This window comes from Grammomys surdaster, unplaced genomic scaffold (genome assembly GCF_004785775.1).
Source record: "Grammomys surdaster isolate TR1022 unplaced genomic scaffold, NIH_TR_1.0 125846, whole genome shotgun sequence".
NCBI classification, from domain to species: Eukaryota; Metazoa; Chordata; class Mammalia; order Rodentia; family Muridae; genus Grammomys; species Grammomys surdaster.
The window spans coordinates 1,144,978-1,162,160 of NW_021620672.1; the positions used below are offsets into that span (position 1 = coordinate 1,144,978).

The window sequence follows — 17,183 nt, forward strand, 5'->3', positions numbered from 1 at the left end:
AAGAAAGAGGAGGAGGAGGAAGAAGAAGGAGGAGGAGGAGGAGGAGGGGGAGGAAGAGGAGGAAAAAGAAGGAGGAGGAAGAAGAGGAAGGAGGAGGAAGAAGAGGAAGGAGGAGGAGGAGGAGGAAGAAGAAGAGGAGGAAGAGGAGGAAGTGGAGGAGGAAGAGGAGGAAGAAGAAGAGGAGGAGGAAGAGGAGGAGGAGGAGGAGGAGGAGGAAGAGGAGGAGAAGGAGAAAGAGTGTGTCAGAGAAACACACACACAAATCCAGTAGCAGCCACACCCACTAGTTACCCTCCCTCCTATCCCCAACTGACTGGGGTAGTGATGGCTGGCCCTGTGGCTTGCTCTCACCCTCTCAGGCTGGTACCAATTGCTACCCCTGCCTCTTGCTTTCTCCCTGGCCCTCTAGCTGTTATATGCAGATGAGGTTAACTTTCACTTACTACATTTACTTATGAAGTGTGGGCATGTCCCTGTGGGTGAATGTGCTGCAGAGTGGAGTTTGGAGAACGACTAATGGGAGTCGATTCTCTCCTACCATGTGGGTTGTCGTGCTTGGTAGCAAGTGCCCACTGAACCATCTCACAGATTTCAGAGCGCCCAATGCAAGCAACACTTAAAAGGACTTGCTGTCTTCAATACACTCAGGTCCTAGATTCTCTTCCAGTCCTCCTCTGACCACTAGGCTGCAACGTTTTTGGTTTCATGCAGCCTAGGGTAGCCTCAATTTGCCCAAGTAACCAAGGATGACCTTGCATTTTTGTTTTTAGTTCCCCCCCATCCCTAGACACAGTTTCTCTGTATAGCCCTAGCTGTCCCAGAACTCACTCTGTAGACCAGGCTGGCCTCAAACTCAGAAATCCACCTGCCTCTGCCTCCCAAGTGCTGGGATTAAAGGTATGGGCCGACACCATCCGGCTGACCTTGCATTTTTGATCCTCCTGCCTGCCTCTACCTCCCAAATGCTAGGACTACAGACTTGTGTCACCATGCTTGGTTTATTAGGTGCTGGGGATTGGACCCCAGGGCTCCATGCACGCTAGGTAGGCACACTGCAGCCGAACTGCATCCCAGTCCCCAGGATGTGCATTTTTGACACTGTGTTGAGATTAAGAACAGTTGTCATCAGTTTATATAGTTATTGAGTGTTGCACTTGGGTGGAGCTTTTTGATTTAATAGCTAATTTAGGGATGGAGAGATGGTTCAGTGGGTAAAAAAAAAAAAAAGCTTGGTGACCTGAATTCAATTCCTAGAGTTTATAGTGGAAGGAGAAAGCCACCTCCTGAAAGCTATCCTCTGACCTTACACACAGGCTGGGGCCCACACTCATACACATACTCAGATGCATTCTCATGATACATCCACACACAATAATTGAGCTCCTAAGACTTCCCCTGCTTAGCTCTGTGAGGTCTCTTTCATCTGGGCCGGAGAAGGAACCGGCGCCTCCCACACCCCTGGCGCATTAGTTACTTTTGTCCTGCTGTGACCAATCCTGATAGAAACAATTTAAAGGAAGGGTTGTTTGGGCTTGGGTTAGAAGGCCTAGTTTATCACATGCTCCCATTACAGTGCCTGGTCACATTGTGTCTGTCATCAGGAAGTGGAGAGAAACAATACTGGGGCTCAGCCAGCTTCCTCCAGTCCCAGAATCAGGCCACTCACGTTTATGGTGGGTCTTAACCTCCTCAGTCAAATCAACCCAGAAACTCCCTCAGAAACTCCCACAGAGGTTTGAGTCCAAATCTGTCAGGCTGACAGTGAAGACAGAGCATTGTCCTGGGCAAGTGCTCTACCATTCAGCTACAGCCCAGCCTTGTCTGCTTTGTGTATATGTGTTTAAAGATTCATTTCACTTTTCATATTTATTTATTCACTATGTAGCCCCAGCTGGCCTGGAGCTTGCTATGTAGACCAGGCTGGCCTGGAACTCACAAAGATCCTCCTGCCTCTGCCTCCCAAGTGCTGGAATTACAGGTGTTCACTGAGACAGCTGGCAACATTTATTTTATTTGTTTTAAAAGTGCATTTATTTTATGGGTATGAGTGTTTTGCCTGCATGTATGTATGAGCATGGTGTGCGTGCCTGTTGCCTGCAGAGTTCAGCAGAGGGCATCAGATGCCCTAGAACTTGAGTTTTAGATTATGAGGTACCTGCAGGTTCTGGGAATTGAACTCAGGTTCTCTGTAAGAGCAGCTAGTGCTCTTAATCACTGATATCACTCCAGCTTCATTAATTTGTTTTTAGTTATGTGTATCTGTGTATGGGTGTGTGCACGTGAGCGCAGGTGCCTGTGAAGGCCAGAAGTGTCAGATATTCCTGGAGCTGGAGTTATGGCAGTTGTGAGCCATCTTAGTTGGGTGTTGGGAACTGAACCCAGATCCCCTACAAGAGCAGCAAATGTTCTTAACCATGGAGCCATTTCTTCAACTTCTTGTCTGAAAGTGCATAATTCGAAATATGAATATAAAGACTTAATAAATTTTGACATTAATGACATCAAATCAGTTAGCTTCTTATAACAAACTTACTACATACTAAATATATTTATATAGCAGCACATGCTATATATTAAATATGTATACTATATAAATAACATAAAGTTAGACCATTGGTATGGACATCTGAGAGAATTCTTGGAAGTAACTGAAACTGAGATATCATAAGTTCAAAGATATTTCTCTATATACGTTAAAGAATAAAATCAAATATGGGTCCTATGGAGGAGCAGCCAATGCTCTTAACCACAGTGCCCGATCTCCAGCCCTACGGTTTAATTCTTATATATTCACACTCACTCGACCATGCCATAATGGGGTGGCCAAGTGACCCAAATTGGAACGGATGTGACTCATGGCTTTGCTACTGACAGCCACAATACACTGTTTCCCACGTAACAGAAAGGGTTCAGAGGTAAGCTTTTCTGATATTCAAGCATATGAAATATCCAAAGGCATTAGAGGAAAAAAAAAAACAATCCACAAGTCTGTGTGAATATTCCTAGTTGAAGGGTTTCACAAGCCAGGCAGAAGTGGTAAACTGCTGTCCTGACAGGAGCGTTAATCAAATGGACAACAGCTGACGCATTGAGTTGGTACCTGCCTGGCTTTCTAGTTAAGTGACTGTTGCTTGCTGAAGCTTCAGTCATTCATGGTTTGTAAATGGTAAATGCTGTAACTCCTCTCCAGCTAGGATCGAACTACATTCATTGAAGGTGATAGAGCAGGAACTCCTAACTACCATTCTGGCAAAACTGAAAAGACCTAAGACCTAACATCAGTAAGTCTCTCTCTCTCTCTCTCTCTCTCTCTCTCTCTCTCTCTCTCCTTCCCTCCCTCCTCCCCTCCCTCCCTCCCTTCCCATTTTTCTCTCCTTCCTCCTCTTTTTCCCTCCTTCCCCTCCTCTCTCTCTTTCTCCCTCTCTTCTCTCTCTGTATCTCCCTCCCCCTCTCTCTGTGTCTCTCTCTCCCTCCCCTCCTCTCTTTCTTTCTTTCTTTCTTTATTTTTGTGGGGGGGGGTTTCGAGACAGGGTTTCTCTGTGTAGCCCTGGCTGTCCTGGAACTCACTCTGTAGACCAGGCTGGCCTTGAACTCAGAAATCCACCTGTCTCTGCCTCCCAAGTGCTGGGATTAAAGGCGTGCGCCACCACCGCCCGGCTTCTCTTCTCTCTTTCAAACACACACACACACACACACACACACACACACACACACACACACCTTCTCTCTCTCTCTCTCACACACACACACACCTCTCTTTTCACTCTCTGTGTCTGTCTCCATCCCCCTCCCCCTCCTCTCTCCTCCCCTTTCTCTCTCTCTCTCTCTATCTCTCTCTCTCTCTCTCTCTCTCTCTCTCTCTCTCACACACACACACACACACACACACACACACACACTTACCTCATGCTAATAAAGAACACTTGCCTCACACTCAAACCATCACGTGGTAGGAGGATTAGGAGTTCAAAGCCAGTGAGTTCCAGAACAGCAGGAAAGGAACAATATAACTCAAACCTAGTCCTTTCTCTATGACTCTTGCTTGAGAACAGATAGTCACATAGGTGCTGGGAACTGAACCCGGGTCTTCTGGAAGAGCACTGAGCTATCCCTCCAGCCCAGTCTGTAAGACGATCCATGAAGAACTGAAGGAGTCAATCGTTTTATAGACATTTATCAAGAATCTTTTCACACACATTTGTGCCTTTGGGTCTCATTTGCTCATGAACTCACTACGCAGCTGAGGCTGGCTTTGAAATCCTAATCCCACTGTGTGATGGTTTGAGTGGGACATTTCCCCCTGAGGCTCCTGTATTTGTACACTGCATCCCTGGTGGGTGGTGTTATTTGGAAAGTTATAGATTCTTTAGGAGGTGGAGCCTGGTTGGAGGAAGTCCATCACTGGGGGTGGGCTTTGAGCGTGTACAGCATCAGTGCTCTTCCAGCTTGCTCTCCCTGTTTCTGGCATGTGAATAGAGATCTCCCAGCTCTCTGTTCCTGCTATCATACCCGCTGGTGATCTGCAATGGACTCTTATCCCTCTGGAACCGTGATCCAAAATAAACTCTTGCTTCCATGAGCTACTCTTGACTCTGGTGTTTTATTACAGCAACAGAAAAGTAGCCAGTCCCAGCTCGGCCTTCATCTTGATTGGCAGGAGATGCAGTGCTGGGGTAGGCTGCTTCCTTAGCATGTGTGAGGCCCTGGCTCTGATTCCCAACATTGCCAAAAACACATTCACAGGTGTGGAAAGTGAACAGGGGTATCGGAAATCTAGGTCAATCTTGACTATGTACTAAGTTTAAGGCCAGCCTGGGCTACATGAAACCCTGCCTCAAAACAACAGAATTGGGGTAGTCCCTAAGAAGCCATTGAGCAAAGGCTAACCCCAACAACGTTAGATGAGCAGAAGGGATGAATCATCAGTTATAGGATCAGCGTTGGGGACAGTGAGATGTCTCAGCAGATAAAGGCTCTCAGTGACAGGCCTGGCAACCTGCGCTTCGTCCCCAGGACTGAGAGGACAGAAGGAGTGAATCAGCTTCTGCAAGTTGTCCTCTGATCTACACAAGTACCATGAAAAACACACACACACACACATCTATACAAGTGCGATGAAACACACAAATACACATACATCTATACAAGTGCCATGAAACACACAATACACATACATCTATACAAGTGCCATGAAACACACACACACACACACACACACACACACACACGTACGCACAAATGGCTAAATGGTAAATTTTGTGTTCTCAATACTTGAATTTTAAAAGTTGGTGATGCTACTGATACCCATACCTAATTTTTCAGGAACATGATGCCTTACTTACACCAGGGACCTGTCATTTTATAATTGCCCAGTCTTAGAATAGGTGCCAGCAAACGTACCCACGATCAAAGTGATGCCCATGCTCAGGGAGCTGACCCAGGCGGTCAGGCCGCGGCTCTGGTGGAACTCTTCAAGCCACTCCACGTTGAGGACTCCTAGGGCCATCTGTGAGCCCATGATGAGGATGTGAACAAAAAAGGAAGAGAGAACCATCATCCAGGCCCACCCGCCATCGATATCTGGGTGGGGCTTCAGGGTCTTCTTATTCTTAGCCTTCCGGTCATCTTCAAGGTCATACCCGATATCTTCATGACTTGTATACATCTTCTAAGGTTTTCTGAAACACATGCAGTAAATAATTTCATCACACATGGAAACAAACATCACCTTCCTCTTTTTCGGACAGCTCTACCTCCCACTGTGATCAAAGTTGCTTCAGTGTCAGATGATGCTTAAGTCAGTGCAGATTAGTGTTTGATACTGGTGCATCTGGGACATGCTTCGATTCCTTACAGATCACTTTAAAGTCTGTCTTCATGATCACCTCACAGGTATTATAAACTTAAAGAAGTGAGGGGATAGGGTAGGGAGAGACAGGGAAGAAAGGAGGAAAAAAGAGACAGAGAGAGGGAGAACACACATCCTGGATGTGATTGGTTAAGACAGACCAGACTCCATAAGAAAGATCTCTGAGCCTGGGGAAGGAGGGCTTGGGCAGAGCCAAGACAGCAAGTGGCAGAGATGGCAAGTTGAACCCTATAGTTAATGTCTTTGGTGAACTAGGGGGTTAGCTCACTGCCTAAGAATGGAGAGTGTGGAGATTATTAATGGGCCAAAATGTTCAGGATAACAGAAGCAACTGTTGCCTACTAGTGGAAATGGCTGTTGGATCATTCCTTAAGTCAAGTGGCATCACAGCAGGCTAGAAGCCAGGACACATTAGGGGTGCCTGCTACCCCAGAGCCTGTATAGGTGGAGCACACACATATATGGATACAGAGAAACTAAAAGAACACCAAATGACTACAAGTCAATCTATTGACACTGAGTGCCAGCAATTCTAGACAAAAACCCTCAATAACCCTCCCCTGGCCTAAGTTCCAAGCAGCTGTCTGGGTTTTCACGTTACAGGCATGAGTGCTTCAAATTTGCCTAGTTTTGTTACTCGTGTGTGAGTGTTTGTGTGTGTGTGTGTGCACAAATGTGCACATGCACACATGAGAACGTCTGTGTGTGCTCAGTCATATACATGTGTAGGTATTCGTGCACATGTGTGTGAATGCATACAGATGCCAACCAATACAGAGGATAACCTCAGGTGGTGTTTCTCTGGAGCTGGCCATCTTCGTCTTTAAGAACTCTCACTGGCCTGGAACCCACAAATTCAGCTGTACTAGGTGGCCAGCGATCCCTAGGGGTCCATTTGGCTCTCTACCACCCTGAGAGCTGGCATCACAAACATGTGCCATCATGTTTGGGTGTTGTGGGTGTATGGAATGTGTATGGTGCACATATGTGGGTGTTTGAGCATGCAGAGTTCACAGCAGGCTACTGAGGCCTTCCTCTATTCTCTGCCTTACTGCTTTGAGACAGTCTCTCACCGAATAGGAAGCAAGCCAGTGAGCTAATGCTGGACTGACAGGATGTTGCCAAGCTGGGCTTTTTATATTGGCTGGGGATTGAACTCAGATCCTAGGCTTGCAGGACAAGGACTTTACTGTGTAAACTATCTCCCCAGCTCCTTAGTGAGCTCCCCAACCTTTACTGTAAACTTATCTGGCAGTTACTTCCGAGACCCCCTAGCTTGACCTCGCATACAAATAGCCCCCCCCCACTTCCAAGTTACTTGGGGAATAAGCTCTTAAGAGCTTGAGCTGTGGGAGCTCACCTCAGAGTGATCTGAGGCTGTAGCCCATGAGCTCTTGAGGTGAACAGTACCAGTAATGTTGTTGTTGAGACAAAGGACCAGAGTAACTACACATCATCTGTCACCCCACATGTCTGTGTGGAGATTTTATTTATGTTTAAAATAGTGAGAAGGAACTCCAGGTATGGTAGCATGTAACTTTAATCTCAGCACTCAGGAGGCAGATACAGGAGGATCTCTGTGAGTTCCAGGCCAGCCTGGTCTACAAAGTGAGTTCCAGAACAGCCAAGGCTACAGAGAAACCCTCTCTCAAAAAAACAAAACCAGTTGGGTGGTGGTGGCGCATGCCTTTAATCCCAGCACTTGGGAGGCAGAGACAGGCGGATTTCTGAGTTCGAGGCCAGCCTGGTCTACAGAGTGAGTTGCAGGACAGCCAGGGCTAAACAGAGAAACCCTGTCTCGAAAACCAAACCAAACCAAACCAAACCAAAACAAAAAAACAAAAAACCCAAAAAAACAAAAACAAACAAACAAACAACAGTGAAAAAGAGAGCGGGGTGGTGGGGAAGATGAGGGAGGTGAGAGGCTGCTTTGGGGAGTGGCATTTTCAGTTGATTCACACAAAAATGTTTCGCTTGCTTTGGCTATGACCTTTGGAACTGAAGTCTACTTTTAATTATTTTAGAACAGAAGAAGAAGGGATGTGGCTCGGTGGAAGTGCACTGACCTAGTGTGAGTGAAGCCCTGGGTTTGACTGCCAACACCACAAAAATCAAATATAAGAAGAAAAGCCAGGGGCTGGACAGATGGCTCAGTGGTTAAGAGCAGTGGCCGTTCTTCTAGAGGACCCAAGTTCAGTTCCCAGGACCCACATCACGAGGCTCATAACTGCCTGTAACTCCTGTGCCTTCCTCTGACTTCGGCAGGTACCACATGCACACAGTACATGCAGACATTCAGACCCACCCACATACATACAGGATAAATCTTGTTTTTAATTAGAAAAAAAACCTAAAAACATAACAAGTAAAAAAGGTAGAGAGCAATTAAAGAAAACACTGGACATTGATTTTTGATCTCCATAACCAAATGTACACACGCCTACACGCACGGAAATGAACATACACAAAATAAAATGAGTTTTCGAATCTGCAGAAAAGTGCTCAAAATACTAAGCACTTTTCCGTGGCAATGCTAAGAACTTTATATTCTTACTGAATTATTTATTTTATGGGTTAAAAGATGTGGTTGCCATCTAACTACTCTGAGCATTTCCAGTTTATTTGATCATAAATAAATGTTTTAGCATGTAATGGACAACTGTATGCAAGAAGCCAAGTATGGCTGCAGACAACGGTACCGCATGCAGATGCCTCAGAATGCAGGTGGGGTGCATAGCTTACTAAGACCCTCAAGGGTACCTCTGCTTTCTTCCTAAAGAGCATATGGAGAGATAGGGAGGAGGAGGAGCATGGCTGTAATTACAGAAAATGGTAGACTGAGGCAGGAGGATTTCTGGGAATTTGAGATCAGCCTAGGGTATACAGTGAGTACTGGTCCAGGCAGGGCTATCCAGCAAAACTCTGTCTTAAAACAAAACCAGGGGAAACAAAACACTATCATGGTGTGTGCCGCTAACACTAGCATGTGAGAAGTGAAGGCAGAAGGATCAGGAGTTCAAGGCCAGCCTCAGCTATATAGCAAGTTTGAGGACAGCCTGGGCCTCAAGAGGCCTCTTTTCAAGAAGCAAAGGGGGGGGGGGGAACAAAACCCCAAAGCAAACAAACAGAAAAACAAGTATTTACATTTTATATTTCTATCTTTCTAAAAGCAACCTCGATCACTAAAACAAAAGGAACTCTACAGAGTTTACAGAGTAAACAAGTGTTTACTCTGATATGATTTGACCATTTCCTCATGGGTCACATTGAAATCTAACTGCCACTGTAACTATAGTAAAAGTGGATTCTCCGGAAGGTGTGTGCCACAAGGGCTCTAACTTCAGGAGTGGATGAAGGCCATTGACCCAGAGTGGGTCAGTTGTCTTGGGAATGGGTTCCTGATAAGAAAGGAATGGATGTGACTGAGTATTTATCCTGATGCCCTTTTCCGGTCCCTTCCACACTGCATGCACATACTCTGCAAACATTCATGTGGGCAAAATGCTCACACATAAAAAATACATAATTTTTAAAAAAGGAGGCTGGAAAGCACCTGTGCCCTGAACAGAGGACTGACATTTACTTCCCAACACCCACATAGGGCAGCTCACAACTGTCTGAAGTTCCACAGTACCTGACACCTTCTGGCTTCAGAGGAGCGTGGTGCACACACAGACAAGCAGGCATGCACACACACACACACACACACACACATTTAAAATCTGCGGACACTCTTTAAAAAATTTAAAGTAAATAAAAGGGAAGGGTGGGTACATGTCGAAATGTAGCTACGAAACGGAGAAATGGAAAATGGTAATGTCAAGTTTTTTCTTGAGTGCATAGACCAAAATATAATTAGCATTTTGTACAGTTCCGTCATGGGGTGCATTTTTACAAGGAAGTTGTTTATTTTTAATTAGGCTGTCACCATGTCGCATTCAATAAACTAATTATAATGAGAAGCAGGGCAGGGTTGGGGTGGCGTGTGACAAGTTACAACTAAAATTGCAGTCTCTTCCTAAAGTGGTCAGAGTTAACAGCAGGTGAGGGAATTTCAGGCCGGTAGAGGGCGCGCTCGAGCCCATGAGGCAGCAAGTGTAGGCAACTGGACTGTGAACCCCAGCTGGCTTCATGTTTGTTAGGGGGTGGGGGTGGGGATAAGAGGATAAGGCCTCCAATGGGTCAGGGCTGTGCTTGGTGGCTTTTACCACGATGATCTTGGCCAGTTGGCATTAAGGTCCTAAACCATCCCATTTTACAGATAAGACAACTGAGGCATCTGTTTGTGTGTCTGACAGGGTCTCAGTTAGCCTATGATGGCCTCACTCTTGGAGGACGACCTTGAACTCACTGTCTCACTCCCACTGAGAGGAAGGGTATTGCATTACAGTGCTGGATTTAGGCAGTGCTGGGAGAATTGAACCCGGGACCTCATGCATGCTAGGTAGGCACTCTACCAACTGAGGTACACCCATGAAGCCCTGAAAGTGGGACAGCTGCTTAATGGGTGCCCTGTGAAGTCCCAATACAAACAAACGTACGGCCAGTCTCAATTTCTTCTTCGCACTGCACCCCCTTCCCCTCTCTCCATTGACAAGGCGAAAGGGAGACTTTCTAATCCCTTATAAGCATCCCCAGCCATCCTTGTTAATGAGCCTAAGCCTGAACCAACTTTTCCGCAGGAAGAAAGAGCTTAATTGGTAAGCAGACTTGAGCTCATAAAACCTCGTCGAGCCTTAGCAGCTTCTGCCCTTTAATGGCTGTGCTGGGTCCTCACTGTCCCCCTTTCCTCTCTGGAGATGTTAGATCCTAGCGGTTCCCGGGAGCTCAGCATTCTTCGCCCTGGTCCAGCCGCGCATGATGCCGCACCCTCCGATCCTCCATCTCCAACAGGGGACCCCGACACAGACATCCGCTCCCTCGGAGGTCACTAACTGTAGCCCCATCACTGCCTACTTCAAGTCATGAACTGGGGGCCTCCAAAGCACCGGAGCGCGAGGCCGGGCGCGGGGGCGGCGCGCGCTCTGTTGCCCCGGGGGCGCGCGCCACCCTGGACCGCGCGCATCCCCGCCTGCAGCTCGGGGGACAAGGGAGCACCGCCGCCCTGCCCAGGCCCCTCTCTTTTCATACCCTGTCCTCGGCTCTCAGCTCGCAAGGGTCCCAGGAAGAGCCGCATCCACCAGTATCGACCGGTATTCACCAGTATCTGCCGGCTTGGAGACTCTCCAAGCCCCCGGCCGCCACTCAACACAGCCCAGGGTACTCACTGCACGCAGCCCGAGAGGCTACGGTCTCACTCGGCTCCCAGTCTTGACCTGTGAACTTGCAGGTCCGCTCGGAGAACCCGAGGTCGCTGGGCATGGGGATTGGTGGCAATGTCGACCTGCATCCTGCAGATGCGGCGCTGGTGGCTCGGCTCTTCGCCTCGCTTCGTGCGCTCGGTGCGAGGCTCTCCGACTCGCCCTCTGTTCACTGTCTGGCTAGGTGAACCTTCTGGAGCCTAAGGCTCGAGGCTTCCGTCCCGGAGCCTTTAAAAAGGGTGCGTTTGGAAGGATCCGAGCCTACCCACAGCTTCCTTCCAATCCGTGCAATTTCAGATCTCCGCGTTGGTATATTCCTATACCGGCTAATTCTGGTTTGCCAGGGGGAAAAAAAAAATCTGCGAGCTCCTCACAGGCACACTCTTGTGGCCGGTTGAAGTTTGTCGCCTTGGCTGAGATTCGTCAATGCTATGCACATTTGGTACCATAGGAAATGTCGAGAAATCTCAGGTGTGTGTGTGTGTGTGTGTGTGTGTGTGTGTGTGTGTTGGGGGGTGGGGTGGAGGAATGCGGGGGCGAGGAGGGTCTTCCTTTCTCTCTCTCTCTCTCTCTCTCTCTCTCTCTCTCTCTCTCTCTCTCTCCCTCTCTCTCTCTCTCTCTCTCTCTCTTTTGACTAGGAAGGAGTAACGAATCAGAGCCTCATACGAGTCTCAGCCATAAAAGAGAGCAGTTTGTAGAGTGATTTCAACACTCACAGCCACAGTGGACTGAAAATCTCTCATCATCGGCCTAGTCTGGGTACCACCTCTTCCCATCTTTCTAAAGTACCTGTTACTTACACCCATAGGCAAGCAACATAATACTTTGTGCCCTCGGAGAGATTTTAGAATTTTGTTAAGTACATGAAGCAAGCGCTCTTTTACCTAACCTAACCGGCTCTGTACTTTCCTGTTGACCACAAACAGTAATTGAAAGCAACACAAACTCATTATTTTACAGTTCTGGCAGCCAGAACCTGAAACGGGCCTCACTGGACTAAAATTCAGCGCGTTGGCACTCTGAAGGCTGTGTTCCTCCTGGCAGCCCTAGCTGAGCCACCAGCTTCTGCAGGCTGCCCACACGCCTTGGCTGGCGGCCACTTCCTCATCTTCAAAACCATCGACATTGCATCATTCTGACTGTCTTGGGTACTCAGGGCACCCGTTCTCCATTGTTTGCTTTTCTCTTCCTTTTAAACTTAAATTTTTTTAAACACGTAGTGTGTGTGTGTGTGTGTGTGTGTGTGTGTGTGTGCGCGCGCGCTTGCATGCAACAGTATGTGTGTGGAAGTCCTTTGGAAGGCAGTTTTCCTTGAACCTGTGGGTTCTGAGGATTGGTCAGGCTTGGGAGTAAGCACCCTTTACTGCTGAGTGTTCTCTCTAGCCCCTTCTCTTCCATTTCTATGGACCCCCCCCCTCCCCCCGGGGTTATCTTGGTCCTTCCTGGATAATTCACACATCTATTTTAAGGCCAGCTGACTAGCAATGTACTTCCCATCTGCTACCTTGATTCCCCTTCTGCCGTTTAAGGTCACGTAGTCACGGATTCCTGATGAGGATATAGATGTCTTTGGAGGAACCATCTATGCTACCCACTGTGGATTTCCTTTCCTTCCCCCTTTCTTTCCAAAGGACGTTCATGTGTATTTTATATTGTCATGGGCTTTATTGGCTTTAGAAAAAAAGATTTATTTTATTTATTTTGCCTGTATGTATATCTGTGTGAGAGTGTCAGAGTTATAGACAGTTGTGAGCTGCTATGTGGATGCTGGGAATTGAACTCAAGTCCTCTGGAAGAGAAATCCAGTACCCTTAACGGCTGAGCCATCTCTACAGTCCCTTCCCCCCACCCACATGCCCCATTTTTTTTTTTTAATTTTTGAGAGATAGCAGCTCACATGCCCCGAGGTGCCCTGGAAGTAGCTGTGTAGCTGAGGATGGCTTTGAACTTCTGATCTTCCTGCCTCCATCTCCCAAGTGCTGGGATTGTAGCCATATACCACCTCCATCCAGTCAGTTTATGCAGTGGGGATGAGACGCAGAACTGGGTGCATGCTAAGCAAGTGCTCTCTTGATTGAACCACACCCCCAGCCTTCCTATAGTCATCTTACTAACCTAGAGAGTTGTGAAGAATGACTTGAGGACATTTTGGGGAGCACTTCTCTGATGAAGATGGCAGAATAAATGGACTTAGTTGAGTACCCCCTCGGGCTGCTCTTCTCAGACACCACGCGTTGCAAACACGCTTTCATCAGCCAGTCAAGATTGGGAAGCCGGGTGTGCTGGCACTTGGGAGGTTGAGGGGGAGCATTTCAAGACCAGTCTGGGGTACAAGACAGCTTGTTCCTCTCCCTCCCTCTCCCTCCCCTCTCCCTCCCTCTTTCTTTAGGAATAGAGTTCCAAGCAAGTATCTCAAATACAGATGATCCATCTGTTTTTAAAAGAGGTGTTACAGAGTGAATTGAATTGAGTGTGAGGCATCCCCCACAGACTTACGATTCTGAACACTTGGTCTCCAGCCATCCGTGATGTTTGGTCAGGTTCTGGAACATTTGGGTCACATGGTGCATGTGGCTAGCAGAAGTGAGTGGGCTGTGGGTAGACTTTGAGGATTCTATCTGCTTCTGGTGCTGTCCTGAGCGCTCTACTTTCTGATCCATAAGATACTGACGAAGGCCGCTACTGTCACGGGTAGAGCCTCTCCACTGTGGAGCTTTCTTTGTCACTGAAGATGGACTTGTGAAACCTTGAGCCAAAGTAGGCCCTTCCTCCTTTAAGTTACTTCTGTCGGAATTTTGTCACAGTGAAAAGAAAACAAATACAAGAGGCCTGTAAGAGCAAGATGCCCTCCTGACCTCCCAGGCCTGTGGCCTTGCAGATCCCTAGGAGTGTGGTTTATCATAAATACGGGGAACCATCACCGTAATCAAATAACTCCCAAGCACTCCCTGTGCCTCTTTGTCATTCAGGCCTCCTATCTAACGTCCCCAGGGAGCCTCTTACCCACCTACTAAATCTATTTTTTCTTAATTTACTTTATTTCATGTTTGAGTGCTTTCCTTGTATGTATGCCTGTGTACCAGGCATGCATCTGGGGCCCCCAGGGAAGAAGGCCTTGGAACTATAGTTATATAGACAGTTGAGAGCTGTCACATGGGTGTAGGAAACAGAAAGAATCCGGGTCCTCTGTAAGATCAGCAATGTTCAGCTCTCCAGCACCCAAGTCTTTTTTTTTTTTTTTCCCCTGAGACAAGAGTTTTTCTGAGTAGCCCTGCCTATCCTGGAACTCACTCTGTTACTAGATTGACCTCATCTGCCTTTGCCTCCCGAGTGTTGTTGGAATTAAAGGTGCTGCCAGGCTCTAAATCTATTTTTTAATGTTAAAAAAAAAAATGTTATGCAAGTTAGACATATTGTCAGGAGGCAGAGGCAAGCAGATCTCTGTGAGTTGGAGACCACCCTTATATACATAGTGAGTTACAGGGTAGCCATAGCTACACAGTGGGGTCCTCTCTGAAATAAGACAAAGTAAAAGATTAGAAAATGCAACAGGGGGCTGGTGAGATGGCTCAGCGGTTAAGAGCACTGACTGCTCTTCTAGAGGTCATGAGTTCAAATCCCAGCAACCACATGGTGGCTCACAACCATCTACAATGAGATCTGGTGCCCTCATATGGGTGTCTAAAGACAGCTACAGTGTACTTACATATAATAAATAAATAAATTAAAAAAAAAAGGTTTAGAAAATGCAACAAAGGCATCCAGCCTGGGGAGGGAAATGTAAAATGATGTCTAAATTTCAGGAGATAATGATTATATATAGAAAACTAATGGAAACCCAAGAAAATGTTAGAACCAGCCAATGAAGCCAAGGACTTGTCAGTGCAGATTCATTTGCAATAGCATCAAAAGGAACTTTCAAGGTTAGAGATGAAGACAGTGAAGTACTGAACTCTGTAGATGTAACTTTTATTCTCCTGATGTGTTGGGGCCCAGGAGTCGCCCCACAGACCACACGAATACAGATCTCGGTTAAACAGGGATAGTTTATTGAACACACACTCCAAGACTGATCAACTAGGACAATCGGCGACAACAGCTTAAAGCTGTGCACTGGACATTTCTCAGGGTCAGTTGCAAAGGCTAAAACCTCAAAAACCACAATGAGCTCATATGCAGGTGCTGGAAGTGTTGCTTGGTGGTTGCCCCTGACTTAGCCATTTTAGACCTAACAGTTCATATTTACCTTTAATTTGGTGGGTCCTACATGAAGCTTATAATTGTGGAATTTCTTTTCCTTTTTTTAAAAAATTTATTTATGTATTTATGAGTACACTGTAACTGTCTTCAGACACACCGGAAGATGGAATTGGATCCCATTACAGATGGTTGTGAGCCACCATGTGGTTCCTGGGAATTGAACTCATGACCTCTAGAAGAGCAGTCAGTGCTCTTAACCATTGAGCCATCTCTCCAGCCCCAGTGGAATTTCTTAAGATTAACAAACCTCATAATGTTGGAACATAACAGGGTATGTGGTCAGCATGACCCTGCTCTGCAGAGTCAAGTTATTTTTCTGCATCAGTGACTGGCAGGCACATTATAGCAATGATATGAAATAGCGGGTGGGCATAAAACAAAATGGCTGCAGCTATGCTAGGAGGACAGGCTTTAACAGATGAAATTGTCATTTCTGAGGCCTATTGCCTCTGTCTGCTAACCTAGGCCTAGTCCTCGAAGCTTCTAACCTATGTAAAATCTAACCTAGGGTCTAGAATGTTTTCAGCCTCTGGGACTTACTGCTGAATAAGCGCACCCCTTCCTAGTTCTTTCTGATCGCTGGCTGGCTGGTTAATTCAGCTGTCCTGACTCAAACTCTTCTCCAAGCTGACTGATTCGATCTGGCTTCTTTCTCTCAGATTCTCCTGAATTGCTCTGTTTGGCCTCCAACTAACTTAGGCAATCTGTTCTAATCTGGCGCCTTCTCATTCTGTCTTCACCTGTGTCTAGCTTGTTCTCTCTACAACCTATCTGTAAAACTCATCCAGTAAAACAGCCTCCTTTCTCGTTCTCTTTTTCTCTCTGCACTGCTCTCTTAAGTAGCTTCCCTTTCCTCTCTCTTCTCCTTAGAGTTGGACATGTCTGATTCTGCCTTTCTTTGATGTCTCACTTTGTCTGCCACTCAATTAGGCATCACTTCAAACATGGGTCCTTCCTTGTACAAGTGTTGGGATTAAAGGTGAGTGCTAGGACTGAGCCACATCAAAACTAGAAACAGTTTTTTTTCCCCAGTAAATAACACAATCTTGGGGTTCAGAGTGATCAAATATCCTGCAACAGAACTCTGAAAAGTTTCAGGAGGTTTGAAAGAAATGGAAGAAAAATCAAATGAATGTATACATCTCTTTGGGTGCTAGCAGCCTCCAGACCTAAGATGTTTCTGTAAGTGGTTTGTCAGGTTGGGTTCCCTGCAAGAGAAGGTCACACAGTTCTAATATATTGTGCAGGAAGCATGTCAGTATTGGGAAACTCTTAGCACTGTGTGGTCTGCCATGATGTAACCAAGGCACTGTCCTGTCCCTGGTAAGGCAGTAGTACAGCATGCCTGCAGAAGTCAGGAGTTTATGGTGTTTAGGTGTCTAAGTCAACCAAATGGGAGCACTCTTACACTGTGCATTTATGTAGCTTGGCCATCAACCCCAAACTGTAGATAGTCACACACCTACATTGTAGAGTTATTGCAAAGGGTTAAATGATTCTGTGTGCCAAGTACTCTATCCCCATATTTTTAAGGAATATATTTCTGTTTCCTTAATTTTTGCTTTTACTTTTAAGTATGTGTGTGTGTGCGTTTGTGTGTGGGAGCAGGTGTCCACAGAGGCTAGAGGCATCAGATCTCCTGGAGCTAGAGTTACAAGCTATTGTAAGCCAGCTGTAGTAGATGTTGGGAACCCAACTCGGGTTCTTTGTAAGAGTAGTAGGTCCTCTTAACTACTGGGCCATCTTTCCAGCCC

At 46.7% G+C, this 17,183-nt stretch overlaps 1 protein-coding gene across 1 annotated transcript in view; it reads right to left on the reverse strand.

Moving 5' to 3' along the window:
• Slc16a14 (solute carrier family 16 member 14) overlaps positions 1-11,359 on the reverse strand; it is a 27,112-nt gene extending 15,753 nt beyond the window's left edge. Inside the window, exons 1-2 of the mRNA XM_028789517.1 lie at positions 11,137-11,359; positions 5,401-5,678 (exon numbers count right to left, since the gene is read on the reverse strand). Of these exons, the coding sequence (XP_028645350.1) occupies positions 5,401-5,665 (265 nt within the window). The 5' untranslated portion in view covers positions 5,666-5,678; positions 11,137-11,359. The remainder of the gene's footprint in view (positions 1-5,400; positions 5,679-11,136) is intronic.
• Positions 11,360-17,183: the final 5,824 nt, after the last annotated feature.